Source organism: Xiphophorus maculatus, chromosome 22 (genome assembly GCF_002775205.1).
Source record: "Xiphophorus maculatus strain JP 163 A chromosome 22, X_maculatus-5.0-male, whole genome shotgun sequence".
NCBI lineage: Eukaryota > Metazoa > Chordata > Actinopteri > Cyprinodontiformes > Poeciliidae > Xiphophorus > Xiphophorus maculatus.
Window position 1 is genome coordinate 19,382,848 of NC_036464.1, and position 18,175 is coordinate 19,401,022.

Genomic DNA, 18,175 nt, shown 5'->3' on the forward strand with positions numbered 1-18,175 from the left:
ACTTCTAGTAATTGACACAAGATTCCACAAAAAATACATAAAACAATGTGAAAGAACAATAGCTTCTGGTTTACTTACTTTTTATGTGGAAAATGTCATGTCAAAAGTTATTTACTCCTATCTCAGTTGATCTTTATTAATATGAAAGTTCATATTAAATCTTTCTTCAAATTTGCATGTTTCCACTGGTATCTGGATCATTTATACTCACTGCACAGATTCTCTAAAAGGTTAAATTTGACTCTTTTGGTAGGGCCTCTTCAGAACATTACTTTTATTTTCTTTCAGAAGAAATACTTTGGTAAAGTTAAAAGATTACTTTAAACCAAAATCATCCACAGGTATGGATATTATCTGGCCAACGGGAAATTACAACTGTAGCAGAGTGAATAAATTGAATTCTTGTTTTATTTGAGCTCTTGTACTTTTTGTTTTGCTAAACACATTACTTTGGCCTGATTGGACAATAGCATCTACATTTATTGTCGTCTTGGCTCCTCTTTGCCTCTCTGTAATTTTAAGCAGAGTCATTGTGGTCCCTTTATGTCACTTTGTTGCTATTTTGCAGTACTTAGGAGTCATCCCAAGTTTCTCTACAGCCTCCATGCATCTCTTTGAGGTTATTTTTGCTTCTCTCCGCCTGTTTAGTAATCCAACCATGGGTACTGAAAATGAAAAAGTATTGAGTATAGCACAACAGAGCAGAGGGAAATGGGAAACAATTGAGCTCAACAATTACTGAAAGATGGATTTCGAGAGCTGAAAGGTAGAAAGCGTAAAAGTAGGTTTATGAGCTAAATCCTTGCTACTCTGCTGGAAGAGACCAAGTCCATATACCACAGTACTTTACAACACCAAAATGTTTTTTTTTTAAATTTCACTCCATGTAAAACACTGAAAATCCAATACCCCAAATATCCATTAATCAGTCTGGTATTTATAATGATCCTCCAGGGCATAATTATCAAACATTGGCATAATTATATACTCCACATGTCTGATGCAAAGTGTGTACAACCTATGAAAACACAATCGATGAGGTATCAAAAAATCTCTGAATTAACAAATCCATGTAAGAAATTTAAATATTCACAGGGGCATTCAGGGACGGCCCTGAATTTGAATCTGTTCTTATTTCTCGTCGCCCAAAAATCCTCATGTTAATTGGATTGGTGATGTTATGGGAGGATGTCTACATTCAACTTAGTGTGTGTGTATGTGTTTACCAAAACAAAACTTGCAGAAACTAAGCAAAAGATCAAGGCAATATGTCATTAATGAGACCTAAAAGCCTTGATGTATTCACAACCTGTTCACTAATTTACTTGTCAGCAAGTACTTAACTTTTAGATTTATGGTGCAGCATCCACAAGAAGCTAATTGGACTGCAAGTGATGTTTTTGACCTACTGTTAGTTAAAGCTTCTTTTCATGTTTGCTCACATGAGACAGGACAATTAACAGGCGTAAGTGCAGGGAATTGGTAAAAAAGGTAAAAGGAACTGAAGATGGATAAGAGTTAATCTTTAGCATACAGTGTCTCACAAAAATATTTATGCCACTTCAAATTCCTTGCCTTTATTCACGTTACAAAGATTTCTTCACCATAATTTAATGGGATTTCACAAGACTTTTTACATGACAGACACAAAATACAAAATAGTTGTCATGTATAAATAAAAGGATACACGATTTTTTAAAAACTGTTTGTACAGAGTTAAGTTATTATGTTAGCTTAAGTTTGGGGTTAGTTCCACATTTCAGCCTCACCTCTTACTACACCACAGTTTATTTAAACCAGGGTTCTTGAACTCCAGACCTCAAACGCTGGTGTCCTGCAGCTTTTAGATTTTAGATTTCTGCTTCAGCAGACCTAGCTCTAACATTAGCTCATTAGCAGAGCTGTAGAGCTTGACTGCATGCTAGTGAGGAAGTTTATCCATTTCATTCAAGTGTGGATAACAAGCAACACATCTAAAGGCTCCAGGACTCTGGACCTCAAGAAACGCAGCTTGAGACCACTAATCTAAACTTTCCTAGTGTCATTCTTCATCTTTGTCCACACCTCTTTGTTCCAGGCTCCATCTAAGTTGGCTTAGGAAAAGCTATTTCCTGAAGACTTCACCTCTACAGTATGTTGCCTCTTCCAAAGTCTTTATCAACAAGTTTCCTCAGCTGACCCGTCCTCACACCTGATCCATCTTTTACCTTCAGCTCTTCAATAAACGTTAAAACTATTGTGAAAAAACATTAAAAAATTTTGCTATGAGGTTTTTAGTCCCGTTTACTCTAATCTGCCTTCAGAAGTCTGCTAATGAGTAAGTAGAATTCACCTGTGTGTATTTTGGTCAGAGCATGAAAACAGCTGTTCTGTAAAGGCCTTCGATGTTTGTTGAAGAACATTAGTGGGTAGACAGCAGGACTATGACCAGAAATCTCAAACTCAAAATATCTAGGGTCTACTTGAGGTTTAGTCAGGACTAGAAATAGTATATGGTAAAATGGTTAATAGTAAATGTCCTGTACTTGTTTAGCACCTTATCAAGTCCATAGGAACCCAAAGCACTTCACACATACTCAAAGAGCATCTGTGGCTACACTGACAGAGGTGAGGCTGCCATGCACCGCCGCCACAGGATCCTCTGACCACCACCGGTAGGAAAGGCGGGTTTTGCCCAAGAACACACCCATTGATTGATTTCTACCACTGTCCCCTCCGTTGTCCCGGTCTGTGGTATTCCAAAATGTATTTCAAGTGATAAAAGGAAAAGGTGCTGCTGCTTCTAAACTTTAAATATACTTTTGAACATAACTTTTTTTACTGTAAAGCAAAGGCTATTTGTGACTTTTACACAAAGCACTGGAAAACCTGTGAAAGGATGGGAGTAATTGTCCCAAACATACATTTTCTCTGCCTCTCCATTCACATCCCTGAACTTGGCTTTGAGGTTAGAAATGCTCTGTTTCCACATTACTATAAAAGGGTTTGCAAATATTTGGAAAGCAGCTATGCATCTCTTCAAGTCTGCAAAATTCTTTCTGCAGCAAAATTCTTTCTGTACATTGTTACATCAATGTAATTCTCCCCACTGAATGCTGAGTCCTCCTCCGCCAGAGCTTTACTTACTGAAAAATGGCAAAAGTTTTTTTTTTGGGAGAGTGAGGACTTCCATAGAACCGATTTTCTGGAAAAAGGCCTTTGATATTGTCATAAGGTGCTTTGACAAGCAGGCCATGGCCCTGCAGTTCCTCATAGAGCACATTCAACTCCTTTGCAATATCAACCACAAAAGCCAAGTCCGCCACCTTTTGAATCCTTGAGCTTGGGTAGAGTTCACAGCTCAAACTTTAACTCGTTCTGATTAATGTTTTATTCGAAACAGTATTTTATAATGGTTCAGTTTCACCACGTCTGTTCAAGTTAACATATATGATAGATCAATGTTTTTATCAGAAAGCAAAACAAAGATGTTGTTTAAAGCAGTCCTGATGTGACTTTTAAAGAACCACAATGTTGTTCTTTTATTCGATTGTGATTCTTTAAGCATGTTAGCAGACAAAATTTTCAGTGAGATAAAATAATTTCTTCTTCAGCTGCTCATCTTTTCCAAAACACAAAGTCTGAAATATGCAAGAGCACAACTGTCCAAACACAAATGGCCTGTGCTGCACAGAGCTTAGTCTGAATTGTTCCAATCAAATCACAGATGCATAAAGAATGAAGAAAGGCCAGTCACAGACTTTGATCCTGTTAAATAGGCTGTGTAACTGCCACATTTTTATATTTACAACCACACATAAACTCCTCCTCCGAGGTTGAATTTGACATCCAAGTGTTTTTTATTTGGGTTAGAAAAATCGTCAGTGCTTCACTGTCCTTGCCAGATGGATAGAAGATTAACTGTCAGACTGTGATGTGTTTGCAGAGCTGAACAAGCCACTTGGATCACTTTCACACCAACATATTTTTCACTGCTTTCAACACAGACTGTGCTACGCCAGCACCTTTTCAATTCATCAAAAACACAACAGCATTTTATTCAGCTGGGGTATGGCCAAAGAGTAATCATGAAAAAACTACCACAATGTGATGTCCTAATTGAAGAAACAACACAATGTGTTTAATGCAAAACTTCACCATGTCTGACAACATAAAATGTGTTAAGAAAATTCTGAGCTACCCAAAGTTTATGTTAGTCAAAGCAAATAAATTTTGCATATTCGCACATGGTGTCTGAAAGTTATCGATGCTAACTGAGAATTTATTAAGAAAGTAATAAATGTCTTCTGGTGGGTAAAAAAAAGATGTTTCAGTTCATAATAGTTTCTTTTACAATTCCTGGCAGACTTTTTATTTTCACAAGGTCAAATCAATCAAAGGTGAAACACATCTTGGTCTCACCTCTGCCATGTGTTCTGGGATTTGTCTGAGGTTGAAACAGGTGCAGGCAGGATATTGGATCAATAGTAGTTGGAAATGCCAAATAAAACGGAGGTTGTTTTCATTTCACTCGATTCTTTTCTTATGTTTTTATTGGGTGCAGTTGTGACAATGTAATGTTAGACCTGAGGTCACCTAAGAGGTATCAGAATATTTTTTCATCCATGGATCCTTTTTTTATATATATGTATACATTATTTTCTTTCTTGCTCTTTGACTCTTTGCCACTGAACCCATAATGAACAGAGAACTCACTGAAACCTACCTGGTGAATGAAGACCTGAGCTCCTCGAGGGCTCATGAGCAGCACGGCCCGTCGCAGAGTGTCCCGGTACCGGTTCAGCTCCTCCGTGCGCATCGTGTTGAAGAGATCGGTAAACACTCGGCTGATGTTGCGGTCCACCCTCTGCAGGGACACATCCAGACCGAGCCGAGACGCTTGGTCCATGAAGGTTTGCAGTCCTCGGATATCTGAGGGGAGACCGACACGGTCAGAACCACAAATAAAAACACGGCGAACTCTTCAGGCTCTTTAGCCCTGGAGCATAAAACTTACAAATCTTGGTAAGCAGCCTGTGTCTTCAACACATGCACATGCAAACAATGTTTTTAGGCTTTGTTCCAGGTGCTTGAAGGCAGATTTTGTTCTTTGCACCTGATCTAAAGCGTGACAAAACACAACGAGCACTTGTCGCTTTCTGCTTCCCAGCGTTTGCAGAATATGAACCTCCAGGCAGGTGTTGTTATCCCCAGAGAACTTTGTGCATGTGTCTAGTTTTAGTACACATAAACCACTTCAAAAAGAAATTTTATGCACTCCACACACAAATCAAAAGTGATGTGCAGCAGAGGGCTCACGTTAAGCGCAGCAGTCCCAGCGGTCACAGTGGGAAGCAGCTGCCCAGCATGTGCCAAGTCATGCTGCATTGTTAATGAGAGCTTAGAAAAATCACTGGTTCCTCACTTTTTTGCATCCACTGTAGATTTGTGTTTGTGTTCAACCATGTTGCATCTTTAAAAGGGGTGCTAAGTCATCTCTTGACTTAGGTCAAAAGGTGCCAAGTCCTACTACTCTACAGGAGAAAATGTAACTTTTTATGGTTAAATATTCAGGTAACAAAAGGGAAAAAAAATCTCCTGATCTAATTGGAGAAGTAAATTCGATTGTTTTTGTGGTTTTTCTTTTGTCAGTACCTTGGGCAAACAAAAGGAGCAACATGATGAAGTATCATCTGAAAGCAAACCAAAAGAATTAGCTGCGCTGTTTGATTTTTCTTACAATTGATGTATTGCCATTCATCTTTCAGGTAGTAAACAGCTAACAGTTGCTGCTGGACTCTCCTCAGATTACAAATGCTCAAAGAGGAGAACAAAATGTGAAATTAAATCGTTCATCATTCTGAAGCGCCAAACTCCTCCAGCAACATTCTTTGAAATTCTTAAGAAATATGAAAACATAATGCTTTCAATTGCCTCAACTGACGTTGTACACATAGATGAAGTACTTTGAATACAAACAGAGAAGTGTGTGCTTTTATTTGACTACAAATTCAAGTCATTGTTTTTCCCTCCTCTGTTTCACATCTTGACCCTTAAAATCTATTTTTTTGTTTAAATGTATGTTGTATTCAAGAGTTACTTAGTACAACAGTGAGCACAGACAGATAACTTTATCTTGTGCACACATCATCAGCTGTATTGATATTTTCAAGATTGATATTTAAACAATGGGCATCAAAATGATTCTGTCAGACTGTGAGGGTGAGGAAGCACAGTCAACATTACTAGAGTGTAACGCAGAATGAAAAAAGGGAGTCAACTTTGAGAGAAAAACGTTAAAACTGTCAGTAAAAATGCATTACAGTACATAATATGGTGTTTAACATTTTAAAGAAAAATGTCAAGGTCATTTGATGGTGACATTTTAAAGTGACTAACATTATTAACAGTTAGTGTGGTTAGCCCGCATAGTATAACTGTAACAGTCTCTTTATGAATTTTCCAGATGGTAAGTATTTTATTGGTCTTCTGACAGGCTGCAGACATTTTTGAATCCCACGTTACCTGACAGATGAGGTCTTAAACTAGATATTAATGAAACATGGTTCTGCAATCCAGTTAGCCTTGCTGCTGAAGCTTCTTGGGATCCTCTGCGAAGCACAAAGTGTCACTGTAGAGATTTCTCTCTGGGTATTGCTTTGCAACTAATTGGAAACTTTGAATGTGATAAGTTTTCACTCAAACCTGTTATCTTGTATTTTTTTCTGAACACTAAAATTCCTTCAAAGAAAAAGGAGCTGAGCAGCAAACCTTTCACTAACAGGTCCAGCGCTTATGTTGAAACCAGTTATCAGCATTATCCAAAAAGAAACTATAACTATTTATATTTATAACTATTTGTAACATTTTTGTGGGAAATTTTATTAGATTTTTATGAAAGTGTTATGATTTAGGTGTGTGAGGTGTATAAGCTTAAGCTTTCAGAGTACTAATTAGTAATTATGGCTCCTGCCTGATATATTATCCAACATTGACCTCTTTATTGGTCTAATAAAGATGTCGGAAAATCAGTACCATATTTGTTTTTAATAGCAGCTAAAATTTTGGTCATCTTTAAAAAAAATCCTTTGAACGGCTTGGGCTAAAGTAAAGACTAGAACAAAATAGACACATTTTGCATCATACAAACAGGGATTTTTAACCCCAGAGTTTTGGGTTCCATGTGTACCTACTCCAGGACTTCAATAGAAATGTTGGTGTTTAAAGTCAATACTTCAAAACCATTGGACGCTTTTCCACTGCTCAGCCCACGGCCATCAACAGGAGAGCAAAAAAGAGGATTAACAAGGAATTGCAGAATTGATTGCTTGTCGCATTTAACCAAGCGTCATTTTGAGAAACCGCCCCCGAAAGTTTTTTATTTTAAAGCTCAACCTGTTTCAGCCTCCACTCTCACCCACTCTGTACATCTATCCTTCTGCTTCTTCTGGTTATCTACTAAACAATACCTCAATCTTTAAAACCTGAGCTTAAAAGCAATATCCATGGCAATCCTCCAGCATGGTTTTTAGCCTCACATTGAACATAAAGCAAACTTTCTCATGAATTTGAGAAAAGCAAAAATAACCATATCATGATCAAAAGGATGAGTTTTTTTTGCTGCACTGGGCTGTCAAGTAGTGAAAAAAATGCATAGAAAACATCTTCTGCACCAGCTTGTTTACTCAAGACTTGCGTTGAGCAGTGAAAGCAATCACTGCTATTCTTGCAATAATATCGTCTGTTAATTATTTTCAAAATGGATTTTCTTTTGAATATCTGAAATCTAGCAGGCGCAAAGAACAATCAGAACACCTAGAGCAGAGAGAAATTACTCCTTCAGCTTTAATTGCTTATTATTACAGATTTAGCTGTCATGTCAGCACAGGAGTTTAAATTAAATAGAGTTTTGTGCTTTAAACAGATGAAGCACAAAATATATCTCACTTCATCGTTATGAGATTCATTCATCATATCCACATGGCAGTAAATCTGTTGATTGGGATTTCTGCTTGAAGAATATGCCAAGAATACTTACATTTGTAATACCTTATGAGCAGTGATCATACCAACAAATATGAATATCTACTTTTTTTATTTTTGAAACTTAAACGCAAGAAAATTAGATCTGTTTAGTGTAATATTTTATCTGGTTTTGACCCTGAATAACACAAATGTGGAAAGTATGCTATAGAAACAAGAACAACAAAAGAAAGTAATGGATGAAAACATGGTCAAAATATAACACTAAGTAATCATGCAAAAAAAGCTCAGCTAAGAAATAAATGCCAAAAAAATCGTCCTGGGTTAGTAATACAGTAGCCCCTCTTGTCATTTGTAATTTTCTGGGTTTTGTCTTGCAAATGGATATCCATACTAAATATAGGAAAGAAAACAAGCACCAAATAAAACAGACGTGTTTATCTAATCAAACAAAAACAGTACACTTAGGAAAACCATGAATCACACTGTAATGAGTTTCTTTTGACATCATAGTTCATTTATATTTTTATTACTATTTATATCAATGTCATGACCAATCAATTGGGAAAAAGCATACTGGTGAAAATCCCCTATAAACCTTTGGTATTGTAGACAATTTGTTTGTCTTGTCGCCTGAGACTCCCCAATAAACTTCAAAGATCTGATCATGTAAGACTTTTCCTTCTTATTAAGGAAGACATCTATCATCAAAACAAGTCACTTTGTCATCTAATTGGGTAGAGCTAAAGTGATATCATCAAACGTCCATATGGATGTGTTGAGTGCTGCTCTGTTATGACACATAGTGTGGAAGTTATAATAATAACTTTGTTTTCTATGGCGAGAAATCAGATTTTGAGGCTTGGCCACACCCACATGCTTTGATGCAGTAAAAAGCTTTTGATAACTTTGATCTCCAATTCCTGAAGATTATTCTGCCTCATTTTGAAGTCTCTAAGTAGAGAGCTTTAGGAGGAGTTTGCTGAGATAAGTGTGTAAAGGAGACAAAATGGCAGTTTTAATCCAAAATAAGCAGCTTTCTCTGGGGTTGAAACATAGATCCAATGAACATTTTTGTAGGCCTTGACAAGCTAGATGCGTGTTCTGAATGTCATAATCCTAGGTGAAAGCATGGCTTGAGGCTGATTGCTTTAATGGTTTTTAAGGTGTGGAGAAGGAATTGGTGGTGGTGAAAGGAACATTTTGTGTCGTGTTTCCAAATCACATACTGTACCTTCTAGTTGTGTTGCCCTTCTAAGTAGGTGATCATGGTTGCTTTCAATGTTAAAACGTTGCTCCAGGAAGTGCATTAACGCATGAAAACCCATAAAAATCAACCTGCTTATTGACATCATATCTTTTTTCCATCATGTTACATTTTTCTATGGAATGCAATTCACTTTTCTATCATCGCCTTTGAGGATGACCAAAAATGAATATTTTTTGTCTGACAAGTTGATGCTGCTCTGATTAAATTGAGAAGCTTGTCAAGTGTTTATATTTCAAAACAGATTTGAATGAAATGCATTTTTTATTCCCTTCTGGACTCATTTAGACCATTACTCTTTCCTGTACCAGACATGGAAATTCACCAGACTGGCTCACCCAATGACCCACCCAATTTTATTTCTGCATCAACTGGATCGGATTAAGGATGGCCAGTGGTGCCCCCTTTTGGAAGGCAGGTAAAATACAACACTGAAAGAAGGTCTAAGCAGAAGTTATTAATTAATCAAATGGAAAAAAAAAAATCTAAAAGAAACATTGATCAACAATTAATCGTAAGTTGATTACTTGCTCTTTTGCTGATTGGACGAGAACCTCGGGTCACCTCTTAGCCAGGATAAAAGGTGTAAGCATTGTTTTCATTTAGTAGCCGAGACATTTCAAGATGTGATAATATCTTTTAATATCATTATTCTTTTTTACCGGTATCAGAGAGAGAAAGCAGGCCAACAAAAAACAAGTTTCTCAACATCTAAGCACTTCTTTAAGAGTTGTTCATTGCAAAAACTGATAAATGTTAGAACTAAAAATGCTCTGTTGCCATTACCTCTAATTATCAATTTTTCTAAAAGACATTAGTTACCATATCAAAATTTTCTGAACATATTATGGCCTATTTTTGCAACTTTTTCAGTTGTACTGCTTTTCTTGTCCTTTAGTTCAATAAAAAATGTCACTTTTGAATTAAAACAATCAATCTAGTATTGATTGCCGTGTAAATATTAAAGACATAAGTATTTTAAGTTATGAGAGGAAAGAGTAATTAAAATTCTTGGGACGTCAATATTTTTGTTTGTTTGTTTTAATACAATTTTATTGACATAAATTGTAATAGTTCAACACTGATTATTTTATTTTCTAAAATGTCTGTATCCTCCTGTAGGCTCAGGATACTCTCCAATGCTTTTATTATGTGATTGCACATCATTGTGTCTGTGCAACTTACAGACAGAAAAAAAGGAACTGCAGAAGAAAAATGTGCTTTTACACCTGCCAGATACTGTGAACAGTAATGTTGCAGTTTAATGTCTATTACACTGTCTATAGTGGTGTGCAAGACAAGTATAGACTGGGATTTTATTGTGGCGAGGACAGAAACACAATACCATTTGGGGGAAATTAAAGCTCAGTTCAAACCAAAGCCGATACATTTAGGTGGAAAAATAACAACTATATCATTATGTTAACTTTTCTGCTTGTCAAAAAATGCAACTTTAAAAGGGAATTTCAGAACAAGTACACTTTTAAAAGATTTATTGGTTTAATTCTTCCTGGAACACGCCCGTCTCCCGCACTAAAATTTACATTTAAAAGTTTTTTTGTTTTTTCTTTTTAGCCAAAAAGAAAAACCAGTGTCAAACAGGGGTAAGTAAAAAAAAAAAAAATCTTTATTTGCATTTTACTAAGAAATTTTTCTTAGTAATCAGTTGTAAAATCTTTATTAGCATTACACCAAAATAACTTATTTATTCCTGCTAAAATAAATCTAGGTCTGATATCTGGAAATTTTTTCACATAGAAAACAACATTTATTAGCACAAGTGATAAAGCAGGGGAAGCTTCAGTGCTAGTAAGAAATTTAATTTAAGTTTGGTTTGTTTTTATCCATTTATCAGGTCTACAACTTATAAAGAGGGCAGAATATTTATGAACTGTATGTTGAGGTGTTTAAAAGCAATAGATAGAAAAGTAAAAGAGTACAACTGATATATAGATGCTTTACACTGAATGAAATACTGTACGTCAAGCCTTTATTTCTTATAATTTGGATAATTATAGCTTACAGGTAATGAAAATCAAAAATTCAAAGCCAGAAAAAATGAATATTACATATAAACTATTTAATAAAGAATTTCAACATATACCTATTATCTATTGGGTATATTACAGCCATGTTATAAAGTCTATTCACAGTCATGGGGATGACTGCTGACTTGACAGATGTGCAGAAGACAAGTATTGAAACCTACCACAAGGAGGGTAACCCCAAAAGGTCTCTGTGCATCTGATGCTTTCATTACACCTCAGCAGTATCACATGCTGATCACCTCTATGCCACGGTGCACTGATGTAATTTATGCAAATGAAGGCCCAAACAAGTATTGATGAGTAGAAATGTACATACTTTTCAGAAGCCTAACATTTCTGTTTTAAATGCAATTTTTTTAAAAGATCTTATGTAATATTCTAGTTTTCTGTAATATTGAATTTCTGATTTTTACCCCTATACCTTCCAAAAATCTGGTAACTTAAATAGATTGCAAAAATAATACATTTATGAAAGCGTTTCTTTATGTTGGTGTACCCTACCGCATCACTTTCCACATTTCCTTGAATAGACTTGCTATAAACCCAGCATGAGATCCCTTTATGTTTGTCTTTGCTCAGAACCTGGCTGTTATAATAAATGTGTGTTTTACATCAGGAACCACCTCCTACTTGGGAACAAAAGCAGCTTAATCAATCTTAAACCTATTACCAGCCTAATTCTCTCCTCCTCTAAGAAAGAGGCAGTCACCACAGGGAGGACAGAGACAGATGCTATGCAGCTGTTCTGCAGTCATTACCTAGCATTGTGTAACTTGACCAACCTGCCAAGAAGCCTGCTGATACTCAAGAAGCCTTGTTTAAGACTTACTACATTTGTGCTTTGATGTCTTTTATGCGTCTTTTCCTGTAATAAATTCCAGTGCAATTTTGCACACGCTGTTTGTCTCTGTTTTCCCCAACATCACATAATCAATAGCTTCTAGCTTCCTCTTCAATATCCATCTGTGAGTGCAAGACACCTAAGAAAACATTAGAAAGATGTAGAGAGTGATCCTGGAGCTTTGAAGCAAGAGCCTTGAACCATTTTAACAGCTCTGCAATGTGATCCTTAAGTACAGCACTTCCTTGACTTAAATTGTAACGTCAATATATATATTCATTTAGCTGGTTGGGGTGGAGAAAAGCAACAACAATAAAACCGACTCCCCATTGTTGTGTAAGGTCATTTAGCGCCCTAGAGGACCTCTGGGAGTCTAGACCCAGGATGTGTACTGGTAGTGAAAACTTCGTTGCAATTGAGTTCAACATTCTAGACTTTAATGGTCAAAAATGTTTAGTTGAGTGGTCAAAATGTCCAAAGTCAATGTATAAAAAACCTTCAAATCTAATTGTTTATTACTATAGCTCAGTCTAAACAAGTGAACTTTCAGTTGATGAAAAATATTAAAAGGATGAAAATTTGATTAAACTCCGTCTTTAACCTGCTATCAATCTTCTTTTTTTTCACTTAGGACAGGGATAATGTTCTTCCATAATATTTCACAAAGTTGGATCTTACAGAGGAGGGGCTCTTTCATCATTTGTCTTTGTACGATATCTCTAAACTGTATAGAGTCCTGAGTTATTCCTTATATTTCTTCTCTTCCTCTTACTCTGCAAGTTTCCAGGATCCACTGTCCTCTATGTTTTACGTGTTTCCCAGCTGCCACACATCTGACTTAAATAAATGGGTAATTAACAGGCTTCTTCAACACGCAATGGCATGCTGAGGAGCTAATGCAAAAGCTAAATCAGGTGTCCCAGAGCAGGGACACATCTAAAACATGACAGACGGGGAGCCCTGAGGAGCAGTGTTGAGAATCACTTTTATGGGATTTCTACTAAGATTTCTACTAAGCTCGATTCAGGTTGGCTAACAGGTAGCCTCTAATGGCTGTTAAGGAAACTTGGTGACCACAAGATGCATCTCTTTGCTGTAGCTTCCCAACAGTGAGGTTTAGAAATATTCTTATCTCCTTTACCCTTCTGCTTACTGTGTGATAGCTAAAGATAAGATATATGTCATTTTGTTCAGCCTAGTAGTCTCTAGCTGAAATAAATGGTCCTTTGCAGTGCCAAATTGTCTGGATAGTGCATAAAACGCAATGTTTCTTGCCAGTCAGCTCAGAAAGTGAAACTCATATTTTATATTGAATCATCATTCATACAGAGACATATCCCAAGCCTTTGTTTCTTGAAATTTTCATCAATATGGCCTACAGATAGACAAAGTATTTTAGAGACTTAGAATACAGTGAAAAATGTCCCTTGTGGAAACTCATGGTGTCACACCCTAATCAGCAAATTAATTCAAAACACCTGCAAAGGTTTCCTGAGCCTTTAAACGGTCGCTCACTTTGGATCAGTTGGCTACACAGTCATGGGGAAAAACTGCTGACTTGACAGATGTCCAGAAGACGGTCAACAACAGGAGGGTAAGCAGAACCTGGTTGAGTGTATATGACAGTGCTCTCTGCACAACACAACCAAATGAACATCAGCCTTCAACATTAGACTTATTATTTTGATAGTCGTCGCTCAATTTAATTCACTTCTGTCCTTATGGGCTCTAATTCTAAGGCTGATTATTTAAAAGATTAGCAATCCCATATGTCAGTAAGATAAGGAAACAATTAACAACCTAATCACTGGCATTTAAATTGTTGCAGAGTACAAAGATTGATTCAAGTTAGTATGAACAGTGAAAAAAGTTACAGAAAATGGCTTAATATTGTTAATATATTATATATTCTATCCATCTATATAGTTTATATAGTTTAATTTCTCAAAACAGATTTAAAGTTGTTGAAGAGGGAAAACACAGAATGGACATTTTCCATTATTAGCAAACGGTTAGACCCAGTAGAAACCATCTATCAATTGTTTAAGGACAGGTGCAGAAAGAAATGTCCTCCCAGCAGGACCGGCGTTGACACCCAACTGAAGCACTGAGATCAGAGTACTTACATTGACTCTATTTACACTCTTACCACCACAATCCCTTAGAAAAAACTAATTTATGATGTCCTTGATTGGGGACGTAATAAGATACTTCTGGTTGCTCTCACAGGTAATGGCAGGAGCTGTTCAACGTGTCTGCAATTTAGCATTTGAAAATGGAAAATAAAAGCACTCCTGCAGCCACTGAATTACTCGTGTGTAGAAAGAGTATTTGGGCAGTCAACATGCTATCAGCAGTAGACAGGAGTGAGAGCTCTCTTGCAGAATTAATAAGAAAAGTCAGAATGCCAGACCAGAGCTAAGATCTAAGTAAAATGGAAACTGGAAAAAGGCTAAAAAACTTAATTAACTTATAACACTCACAGTAAAAGTAACACTTTGAATTTTAACACTTCTGACTTCGACTTTGGGTAAAAGCCAGTGTTTTGCCTGTGTAGTTGCAGATCAGCATGGTGCTTGAACATCCCTTGTTTTAAAAATAAACTACACAAATCCCAAAACCTGTCTGCGAACAAACTGATAAGTTGAGAGAAGCTTCAGTGTGTCAGTTTTTATCAAAAGTCACTGTTGTTCCATTTTTAATTGATTTTTATTCTGGATAACCTAACGGCCCCTCTGTTGTTGTTGTGTTTTTTTTTCTACACCGATAGTACTTCTGTCTGCTGTGGGTAAGACACTGGCTGCTCATTAGCACTTAATTAAACAAAATGTTACTTAAACAGCTTTCGGCAACCATGATTATGTTCATACAAATATTTACATGGTCAATTAAAACCCATTCTGCACAACGTTTGGGTGCAGAAACAATTGCAAGGCAAATGTGTGCTGTTTGCAATTAAGCGAGTATTTGCAATTAACAGTTGGAGTTGTGTGATGGCTCTTCTGTTTCAGAGTTGCATAAAGAATGTTAATCGCCTCTGTGTTTGGCTATCCATCTACTCTATTGAAAGCGTATTGTGTGGTTGTTTGATATATAGTGTTGGATTTACATGAAAGTTCAATATTTAGTTGTTTCTGCTGGACGGATCACAGACCTGGAAAAAAACAAACTTTGAAAGTCCTGCTTGCTTTTTTTCTGTTGTGAACATTTGTGCTGTTATTACAACTTCAATATCATTGTGAATGTCGAGAGCAGCTCATTAAACATGAGTTTTGCGATGTGATAATTATTTTAAAACGTGTTAGCTGAATGAGACGAGATGTTCTGGCTGCCCTGACCCACAATATGCTGGCATCATTAAGCAGAAAACGGCAGATCAAGTATGATTTCAGCACGTAGTTGTCGTTTTAGCAACACTGAGGGGCCAAATTTTACTCGTTTGTTTGGACTCGTAAACTCCAAAAAAATATTCCCTGTAGTTGCTTCAGGTCAAAGCAAGTCTGTGTTCACACCAGAAGTGGGCTGTATCAGAATTAATTTGGAAGCTGATTGAGACCACCTCAAAAACTGGATCTTGGTCCAGTTGTCTGGTCAACACCAAGATGAGCTTGAGTGTATACACATATGTACACCAGAACTGGACCAATAGGGGAAATGAACTCTGGTCCAGTTAGAGTGCACTAAATGTATCAGGTGTGAATACACCCTTACAGGTACAATGACAGACGAAAATGCCTTGTATGCTTGTCACTTGTTCCACATTGCATCCATCCATTTTCTGTACACCCTCGTCCCTAGTGGGGTAGAGAGGGGTGCTGGTACCTATCTCCAGCGAACGTTTCGGGCGAGAGGCGGGGTACACCCTGAACAGGTCGCCAGTCTGTCGCAGCCACATTGTATCCACAATTTACAATACTTGGAGTTTTTGACCAAGAAAGGTCAGAGAGAGGTCCAGCTGTAATCTGTGGTTTCCATTGGAACTGAGGAGCAAACTGAAGGGTTGGAGGCATGTTGTGCAGCTGACCGTCACAGTAAACAAGAAGCGTCAAAGACGCTTCTTGTTCAAATTTAAACATGTTAAAGCAACAGATTCCTCTCAGCAAAGTTTATACATTATATTCTATGGCAAGCCAACAGTGCCACAATTCAATAAATTAAAAGCTCACAAAACAAATATTTATACATGTGAACGTGTTGAAACTTGAGTCATGCATCAAATAAATTAGAGATCTTTAGCTTTAAACATATAGAAATATATATATTTTCATTTTAAGATTTTCTATTACTGGTAATTATTTCAGCATTATTTCATTTCATGGTCCAGTGCTACAGTACACCATGAATTTATGTGATCCCGCATCATCAAAATAAAATTAGCTAGGGGTAAAATTACTACTTGGTCAGTAGGTCAAATGCTGGGCAGAAGCTATGGTTAATTTGAGACACAGAAGCAGTTTGAATTACTTCATCAATTGTTTAACACGCTTATCCATATGGGGTCACAAGAAGGGCTGGTCAGGTCTCCAATCCATGGTAGGGTGTAGTAAATAAGAAATACTTATTTAAAAAGTTAAGATTTGTGGATGATCTACCTATATGATTCCTTAATTTTGTTTGAATTTCATCAATTGAGTAATAAAATGAGGCCTTGAAAAAGTATGGCCTATTAAAAAAAAAATCAAATGTGTGTTTCAATGTTGCAAAATCTCAAAAACTAAAGTCACGGCAAAACATGTTTGTTTTTTTAACACATTTCTTTAGCAGGGTCAAGATTTCAGATACAACCATGTGTAATTTGAGGACCCTTTTGAGCCAAACAACAAACAAGCCTGCAAAGTCCTTACTGCAAAAGAAGCCTTTTCTGTTAGCAAGATTGCCTTTCACTGAGGGAAATGAACTCCCCTGGCCTCGACTTGTAGTGGGTCCTTTTTTTGTTCTTTTCAACTACAAAACATTAGTTAGGCAGTCGTACTCGACTGCACTTTAGTAGTTTCAAAAATCCAGATTTAAAAGAAGTAGGACTCAAGGAAGCAACACGTGTCAAATATAAAAGAGGAAAAGCAAAGACGGTAGAAAAGAGAACCGAACATAAAAAAAGAGGCGACGGTCTTTTAGTCAGGGGCTCGTTATAGAATTATCATATAATTGTGTTTTCTTATTACAAAAGGATATATTGCATTTAAGATAAGGCAGTATCCTGTTTTCCAAGGACCAAATGTAAAAAGGAAATAAGTTTGTGTCTGTTCCTCAGGGATGTAATTATGAGACATCCTTTCACAAAAGAAAATCAAAATATGGGTTGAAAATGTACAATGATAAAGCTTTTTTATGCAAGATACTGGGATGAATTAGCTCCCTTGACATCCTCTATTACACAAAGCTACAGTTTGCCCTTGGGGGCAAGAGAAGCCTTTTTTTTTAAAACAACTTCAATATCTTACATTCTCAATGAAAATTCTGTTTTGCCTGCAAAATTCAAATATGTATTCAAAACAAAACTATAATAGGAATCTTCTATTTTTATGTGCATCAGTTGATCTTTAAAGCCAAGCGAAAAGTCCAGAGGTGTTTGGCTGTTGCTGATATGTTGACTTTTTTTCTCACAAATTTCTAGGATGATCAAAATTATGTGAGAGAAAAGCTCAGGTTATGCTAATGTCATGGTTTGGTAAATGTGTGATTGGTACATTCAAAATATTCACATTAAATAGATGAAAATCTGTTTGATGTACCGTATTTTCCGCACTATATGGCGCACCACATTCTAAGGTGCACCTTCAATGAATGGTCTATTTTAAAACTTTTTTTTCATATATAAGGCGCACCGCATTATAAGGCGCATAGAATAGACGCTACAGTAGAGGCTGGGGTTACGTTATGCATCCATTAGATGGAACTGCGATAAAGGGAATGTCAACAAAATAGTCAGATAGGTCAGTCAAACTTTATTAATAGATTACAAACCAGCGTTCTGAAGACTCCGTTCATTCCCAAAATGAGTAAACAGCTGTTTTATTATTTTCCCCGAGGTAAAGTAAGTGACGTGGTATTTCCGTG

General features: G+C 36.6%; 1 protein-coding gene across 2 annotated transcripts in view; it reads right to left on the reverse strand.

The window, feature by feature from the left end:
- LOC102235150 (glutamate receptor ionotropic, delta-1) overlaps positions 1 to 18,175 on the reverse strand; it is a 233,988-nt gene that overhangs the window by 76,178 nt on the left and 139,635 nt on the right. For both annotated transcript variants that reach the window (XM_005804171.2, XM_023328070.1), the window contains exon 4: positions 4,706 to 4,911. In XM_005804171.2, the coding sequence (XP_005804228.1) occupies positions 4,706 to 4,911 (206 nt within the window). The remainder of the gene's footprint in view (positions 1 to 4,705; positions 4,912 to 18,175) is intronic.